We start from the raw sequence: 8538 nt of genomic DNA on the forward strand, positions 1-8538 counted from the left end.
GCGGCGGCAACAACAATACTACAGCGAGAATAAAAGTTACGCCTTCTTTCTTTGCGTGAACATTTGCGCGGTGTTATGCAAATCTTCCCACACAGTGACGTAGACATGTGGGGGCGTGTTTAAACGAGGCGTTTTAGGAAGGCGTGGACAAGTCTTAACTTTTATAAAGAATATCTCTTTGAGTTTGAGACTTCAGTCTTTGCAACTTTACAGATCTTCTTTATGCACCAAGAGCTTGTAACACTCCAAAGAGAAAGGAAAAATTGAAATTGCATCATATGACCCCTTTAAATTTTCACAAAGTCATGCTAAAAACATTAATAAAGAGCACTAGACAAAGTTATCATCATTGATTATTAATGAAAACTATAGCAATAATATGTATTGTTGCATGATTAATAAACAACTGATAAAATTATCCACCCTAACCTAAAATACTAACAAATTTTGATACAAAAAATATGGTATGCCTCCAAAACAGAGAAAACATCTTTCACAAACATCTACATGTCTGTCCCTTTATAAGTGTTTATAGTGTGTATAATGAGTTGTATTTGTAGGAGTTATTGAAATAGAACAATTCTTAACCCCACCCCAGACCTCACTCATTTTCAACCCTGGCCACGGCCATGGTTCCATTCTGAAGGGCTCATCCCTATGCCCTAATCCCTTCAAAGGGTTTACCCTCCGGAGTGAGAGCTTCGAAGGGCTGAAGGGTGTAGGGGACCAAACAACTGTTTCTTAAAGTGCCCTTCTGCGTGATCATCCCGTGCCCACACAGAGGCGCCATCATCATGGAAAGAATCTGCGCAAAGAATCGTGGGGCCCAAAGTGTCCATCAGTTGTACCCTTCGAAATCCTTCATTCCGAAGGGCCCTTTGAAGTGGCCAGTTTTGAGCACTTCGATCTGGAACGACCTTTCAATATGGCGGCCATGATTGTTTTCACTCTGAAGTGCCCTTCGGAGGGCGATATATCCCATTTGGAATGCACCGTCCGTGTAATACCGACTACTGCAGTTAGCCTAGTGCTTGCAGTTAGCCTAGTGCTTATGTAACTTCAACATCCTTGTTATGCACCAAATCGTGGAATGGCGGGACCTGCGCTATATTTTTTTTGACCACCCACTCCCGCCTGCAGTAAGGATAAAACCGTCTGATCCCAATCCCAATCGGCTGCATTCCAGTTCATTTTTTATGCCCTTTACTCGCTAACTTCCCTCCATCTCGTTTACTCGGATGTACATCATTGATTACGTTGCATGAGTGCCTACTACTGGCGCTGCTTTGCAATGTCCTATTTATTAGTTATTTGGCGTGGGGATAAATTAAATGCGATCTGCGATGATGTCATGATTGTGTTATATTGTGGTCTATGGAGCTAACTGAAGTGTAAATATAGGTCAAAATCGAGGGGGCGAGGATTTATCCACATAAACTCCCATCGTCCACTTCATGAAGTGGAATGCAGTTCAAAATGGCAGCGGGGATTCCCCCGAGGGGAAGTGCTTAGGGAAGTTTGCGAGTGCATGTCTAAAAGTGGAATCCACATTCTTTGATTTGATTGGCCATCTCAGTCATCTTGACATGGAGGAGTGCTAAATGTGACTTTGAAATTGAATTAAAGGTTAGTTCATTGAAAGTTTTTCAGTCATTATAAGTGGAAACTGTTATAGAGAAGTATGAGTTCAAATGAAACTTTCTTAATCCTATTTTTGTTCTAGGGTGAATTGCAAATGTCGCATTTCTGCTAACAGAAGGCTTGACAGTTATGAAACAACCACCATAAAATAAATAAATAAAATAAAATGAACTTACTACTTATGACTGACATAGATGATAGGTTAGAGGAGATATACCAATACTAACACTTGTTTTTCAAATCATTACTTGCCAGCATGGACAGGGTGACGTCAGTTGAAAGGAAAATTTGTTTCAGAGGTAGAGATATCATTTCAGTTTGAATTCAATTTTGATTATTTTGAATTCAATTTTATACCTTGCTCCAGAGCACAAACATCAATGATTGTAGTTGACTCACTTGAAATCATCAAACCAGCAGCTTCCTGCTTAACCAGCCACGAGCTTAGCCACAATTTTATGGCACACCACTATAGGGGTGTATTGCTTTAGGTGCCGACAAAGAAATTAGAGCACATGATATTTATAAATATAGATCAAACAGCAGAGCATGGCGCTAGTAATGCTATGGTCATGGGTTTGATTCGCAAGGAATGAATTGATAAAGTCCTTGAATGCAATGTAAATTGCTTTGGCTAAAACAATCTGCCAAAAATGTAAATGTAAATAGTGGCCGAATTAATGACCTAAAAAAAAATGCATTATCATATACAGTTCAAATGTTTGGGGTTGGTAAAATTTTTGAACAAAATCTCTTATATATGGTCCCCAAGGCTGCATTTATTTGATCAAAAATATAGTAAAAAGATTAATATTGTGAAATATTATAATTTAAAAATAACTATTTTAATGCATTTAAAAATATAAACATTAACATTTCTAAAATATGTTTATGTCTGAAATAGAAACAAGCATTTCTTATTATCAATGTTGAAAACAGTTGTGCTACTTTATATTTTTGTGGAAACTGTGATATACAGTGGGTACGGAAAGTATTCAGACCCCCTTCAATTTTTCACTCTTTGTTATATATTTTTTTTCAGGATTCTTAGATGAATAGGAAGGTCAAAAGAGCAACAGTTATTTGAAAGAAATCTTTCGTAACATTATAAATGTCTTTACTGTCACTTTTGATTAATTTAATGTGTTGCTGAAAGAAAAAGTTAAAATCTTTCTTCTGAATGGTAGTATATCATCTTAATTTTTAAATATAATTAAAAAATATTTTGAATATTTATTTTTAAACATTTATTTTTCAAATTTCTAAAACATTCTCTTTATTTCTTTTTAAATTTAGAGAAAAAAACACTATATTTAAGTCACTCCAAAGTAATGATCTTGCAAAAAATGATTTGCTTATGTGTGAGCATGTTTGGTTCTGCATGTCAAGACAACTTCCTATTTAAACCACCACTACTTAAAGCAAGTTCCTGTAGAGTTCCAGTGCCTATTCTCGTCATGGCTGATGGTGAGAAGGTGATCTATACTTCCCTGGAGGTGCTCATCGCTGTAGGATGCTGCCTGGGGAACGTGCTGGTGATCTGGGCGGTGTGGTCTTGCCGTGCCTTGAGTCAGACCACGTTCTGTTTCGTCGTGTCTCTGGCGGTGGCTGATCTTCTGGTGGGAGCGGTGGCTGTGCCTCTCGCAGTGGTGGTTGATGGACGCTTGGAGACTAGTTTTTACTGCTGCCTCTTCATCAGCTGTGTGGTCATTGTGTTGACCCAGGCCTCCGTTCACTCCCTGCTGGCCATCGCTGTGGACCGATACCTGCGTGTTTATAACCCTCTCAGGTCTGAACATTTAATAGTCAAGCTTTTTTTGCAATGCATATTTGAAAACTTACTTGTGTGGTTGCCAAGTTGATCAAGCTTGCTGATAAGGAGGAAAGCAAATGTTTTCAGACCTTAGAGATGATCATGATACTGAGTAATATGCAACTTGAAACAAAAACCTTCTTTAGGTCAACATGAAATCTAAATGACCCCATTTAAAAACTTATTGTACATTAAGAATGTATTTATTTCACAGAAATGTTTTCATAATCTTCAGTCAAACTATAACTTGCACTGCCTCTGAAAATGACAGTTTACTTTTTAATATGATCTTTAAGTATTGAAATGCCCACTTTTCATGACGCCATTGATTCCAAGTTTGGAGTCTGTAATTTGTTTAAAAATTTAATGCTAAATAATTTAAGAAATTATTAATTTTTTTAAAAGAAATTAATACTTTTATTCAGCAAAGGATGCATTAAATTGATCAAAAGTGACAGTAAAGACATTTACATTACAATGTTACAAAAGATTTCTATTTCAAATAAATTGAGTTCTTTTCAACTTTCCATTCATCAAAGAATCCTGAAAACAAGAATGTATCATAGTTTCTACAAAAATATGAAGCAGCACAACTGATTTCAGCTGAAAATTCACCTTTGATCAAGCAATCAATTACATTTTACAATATATTACGATAGAAAACAGTTATTTAAAATTGTAATAATATTTCACAATATTAGCTTACTGTTTTTACTGTACTTTTGATCAAATAAATGCAGCCTTGGTGAGCAGAAGAGACTTTTAAAGACATTAGAAAAAACCTTACCAAACCCCAAACTTTTAAAATGTAATGTACAGATATAATAATAATAATAATTTTATTATTAATATTATACAAATATTGTTTATATTGTATTAATTAAATTTTTAATTTTCAGGTACAGAGGAGCAGTCAAAAAGAAGCACTTGTGGGCCGCGGTCACTGTATGTTGGCTCTCTGCTTTTATACTAGGTCTCATCCCCATGTTCGGATGGCACAACAAAAACACCACAACAGCTGAAAACTCCACTATTACGTGTCGTTTCATCATGGTTATAGACATGTCCTACATGGTCAACTTCAACTTCCTCGCTTGCATCCTTACACCCACCATCATCATGATGATCCTGTACTTGTTACTCTTCAATATGATATCCAAACAACTGAGAAAAGGAGTCGGGCGCCCCGTGGAGTCCAGGTCGTTTTACCATAAGGAGCGGAAACTGGCCAATTCTCTGGCTTTGGTTCTGGTTCTGTTTGTCGTTTGTTGGCTCCCGCTGCACATAATGAACGCGCTGGACTACTACACAAGTGCAGAAGTGCCCGTTGTCGCCTTTTACATCGGCATCCTCCTCTCTCACGCTAACTCCGCCGTTAACCCCATAGTGTACGCATTCAAGGTCCCTAAGATCAAGATGGCATATAAAAGCATCCTGATGAAGCTGACAAGCTCGGAGCAGAAGGGAGATCAGAGCAGCCAGACTTTGGATAACAACGTCAGCAGCAACTCGAACAGCACCGCCAGGTGCAGCATGAAAATAAAACCACAAGTCGTTCTGATCGCAAATCAGGACGGTTAGCATTAGTCTGCCATCACGTACAATAAGTACAATAAGTAAGCAAGGCTAGAAGTCAAAAGTTAAAAAAAATTATCCAGCAGTGAATTTGCATATGCCTTGCTTCTAAATTAGAATATTTTTCTGAGTTTTAACATCCAAAATACACTGTAATTCTAGGTGCTGTCATATTTGTACTAAACAAAAAAAATGTAAAACTGCTCTGAGATACCTAAAAACAAAGACCAACTGTAGAATGAAGAGGCTGAACTGTTTTTCATAAATGTATTTATGAAATGGTATATATGTATACAAATTATTACTAAAATATCTGTAGGATATATATTTTTATACATTTATTTGTTTTGTGTTTCTTAACTTTTTATGACAACTTGCCCCACTATAGTCAACATGTGTTTCAATGAACAGTGTATATATATATATATTTTTTTTATCTGTATATAATGTATATATATATATATATATATATATATATATATTTTAAAAAAAATTGTTTTTGAAATCAAATATATATATATATATATATATATATATATTTTAAATCTCACCAACAGTCTTGGTGTTGATAAATCAATAAATAATGTAAATAAACTACTGTTAAAAGTCTGTGGTCAGTAAGACTATTTTTTGAAAGAAAGAAATTAATACTTTAATTCAGCAAGGATGTATTAAATTGAAGTGACAGTAAATACATTTAAATGTTACAAAAATGTTTATTTCGGATAGATTTTGAACTTTCTATTCATCAAAGAATCCTCAACTGCATCACAGTTTCCACAAAAATACTCAGCAGCACAACTGTTTTCAACATTGATAATAATCAGAAATGTCGAAAGGATCATGTGACTGAAGACTGGAGTAATGATGCTAAAAAATTACATTTAAAAATATATTTAAATAGACAACAGTTCAATTAAATTGTAGTAATATTTCACAATATTACAGCTTTACTGTATTTTTTTATCAAATAAATGCAGCCTTGTTAAGCAAAAGAGACTTCTTTCAAAAAACATGCAAAAAAAATTTCATTTGAATGGTATACATATATAATATAAATAATATAATATACATATATATATAAATACTATGTGAAATTGTTTAATTTGTTATGTCTCGTGCTATCATTAAAATCCATCACAAGTCTGCTTTCTAGATATTGACCTCAGTCACTTAAAACAACATTGTTTACAAGCATTTAAAAATCTTTCATGTCATTGTGATGAAAGAGGAAGAGAAACTGGCAGTCATTCTGAGCCTTTTTTCTTTTTTAGCCATAATGTGCAGCATGTCAGACCTTCCACATCCTTCCTTTATAACTTCATAAATTTCACAGTTAAAGGAACAGCCACACAACAAAGGAAATTCTGCTGTCATTTACTCACCCTCATGTCGTTTCAAACATGTAAGAATTTCTTTCTTCTGTGAAAGATGAGGTTTAGGAGTATGTCCATGCAGAGTGCTCATTTTCAGCTCTGAAAAGAAAATAAAAAACCCATTTTACCAACCATTTTACCCCAAGTCTGTGACATCGTTGAATGAAATATATATATGTAGATATATATATGAAATTAAATAAATAAAAACTGTATATATATTATATATATTTCTTTTTTTAAAGAAATATTCTGAGAGTAGAATCACAATGTAAGATCTTAAATATTTCTTTCATGTAACACTTTTTAAAATCCTTGAATTTTCTGTTTGCTCCAGGTTTAAATGAGATTATCAGTGTGTTCTCAGACGGTTGGACTCTGCTGTATATTAGACTGGACGTTCCCTCTGTAGTCTCTTTAATTGATGTACTGGCATCGGGCCATGTGGAAGTGAACAATGCTGATCCTGAGGGAACGTTTGGGGCGTTCCTCTGGGAGGAGTACTGGATTTCTGTAAGATAAGTCTCAGTTTTCACAGGCCATTTTGTTCTTCCTCTATACAACGTAATACCGGCCTCGGTCCAAACAGCGTGAGCGGAATGAGAAGGATTTACGATGTTCATCTTCCACATTATTACCTTTCCTAACATCGCTTGAGTTCAATTTGCTGAGTGAAGTTGGATAAATATGAAATGCACCTTTTGGCGCGGCATTGAAAAGCAATATCCAAATCAATTCTCATCAGCGGAACGAAAACCAGGGCTTATGAATCCACACATCTATACGCCGTATTTAATTTGATGCAAATGACAGCTGCGAGGGAGAGATGTACGGCCGCTCAATATGCTGTGCACTGCTCAGGCGTACCTGCAAGTCGATTGTTCAGACAATAATGTTCAACAGACGATCCAAAGCAAAACAAAAGCTCTAATGAAGGAACTACAGGTTTTGCGTAACTCGTCTTTGACTACTAACTTCTCCACTTGTCACCACACAGAAAGAGGTTGTGGCTCTTTTACAATTCTTTTTTATTGCTGAATTCCCTAACTGACTATACTGCAAATTTGACATGCATTCACTTAAAAGTTTTCTGCCAAAATAACTGACTCCAATATCTAGTTTCTGTGATATTCCAGTGTCTCTAGACATGGCTTGGGTCCCTCCTTCAGTGTAAATCTGTTGGATTTTTTCACGTGTTTTAGGGGGGAAACAAAGTGTAAATCATTGTATGAGATCCAAATAATTTGCATCACACCCTTTATATGAGTACAATAGTTTGTATGTAATTGCAGACATTATTAGAGCACATTCCCATTTAATCTTCAAACCGTCATCATCACTGAACCTCAAGACAGACGTATATTCATTACTGCTCTACGCATTATGCTTACCGCTCAAGTCAAAAGTCCTATGGGGCCTTTGTGCTTGATACGTCGATCTCTCTTCAATTAGATGACAGCATACGTCGCCATGACAACTCAGGCTTTTATGGTTCTCTTGTCACTCGTCTCTGGAAAACTGCACAGACGGTTACGCATGATAAAGTCTCTACCAGAAGTTTTGCATGAGTGTTGCATAATGCATTAAGCAATAGCTACCGGTTTTACCTACTGTAAATTGTCCTTTGCATGCAAACAAAGGTCAAGATTAGATCGAGATGCAACGCAATTATAACCAGCTCAGTAGTAGTCGCTTAAAAATAAAAGCACAACCTCACTTCAACACAAACGGTGCATGACGAGTCACTAATCTCTAGTATGAGCAATAGCAATGCAAATATCACTAATAATACTAAATCTAAAGTATTGCATTTCCCTGGAAAGACATTTAGGTGTTTGCAACATCTTAATGGAATGAAACTAATCAAAGAGATTACCTTATTAAAGACATCCTTTCAGAAAAGTACAAGAACAGCATTTACTTCAAACATCACTTTGTGCTAGACGGTCTTAAAACGGTTGAAGATCCAAACAGAACATTTTAGGAGATCTTGGCAAGGTGGAGCGGCATTTAATTTCATTATGACACAGCTGTCTGAAGTACTTTGTTATGACTGACCAATCAGAATCTTCCAATTTAGGCTTTTTCCTGAGTCGATGAAAAGCTGATAATTAAAGCAGAAAAACATACATA

At 35.7% G+C, this 8538-nt stretch overlaps 1 protein-coding gene across 1 annotated transcript; it reads left to right on the forward strand.

Annotated features, from left to right (window-relative positions):
• The first annotated feature begins 2966 nt into the window (after positions 1–2966).
• adora3a.2 (adenosine A3 receptor a.2) lies at positions 2967–5328 on the forward strand. The gene is made up of 2 exons (XM_016457139.1): positions 2967–3430; positions 4354–5328. Exons 1-2 carry the CDS (start codon positions 2973–2975, stop codon positions 5033–5035), a joined length of 1140 nt encoding a protein of 379 aa, XP_016312625.1. The 5' UTR covers positions 2967–2972; the 3' UTR covers positions 5036–5328.
• The last annotated feature ends 3210 nt before the right edge of the window (positions 5329–8538 follow it).

The sequence above is a fragment of the Sinocyclocheilus anshuiensis genome, unplaced genomic scaffold (genome assembly GCF_001515605.1).
Source record: "Sinocyclocheilus anshuiensis isolate Anshui unplaced genomic scaffold, SAMN03320099.WGS_v1.1 scaffold447, whole genome shotgun sequence".
NCBI classification, from domain to species: domain Eukaryota; kingdom Metazoa; phylum Chordata; class Actinopteri; order Cypriniformes; family Cyprinidae; genus Sinocyclocheilus; species Sinocyclocheilus anshuiensis.

Coding starts and splice junctions, on each gene's coding strand:
- adora3a.2 (XM_016457139.1), top strand. CDS start 2,973: ATGATCTTGCAAAAAATGATTTGCTTATGTGTGAGCATGTTTGGTTCT. Junction 3,431..4,353: donor CGTGTTTATAACCCTCTCAG/GTCTGAACATTT, acceptor TTTAATTTTCAG/GTACAGAGGAGCAGTCAAAA.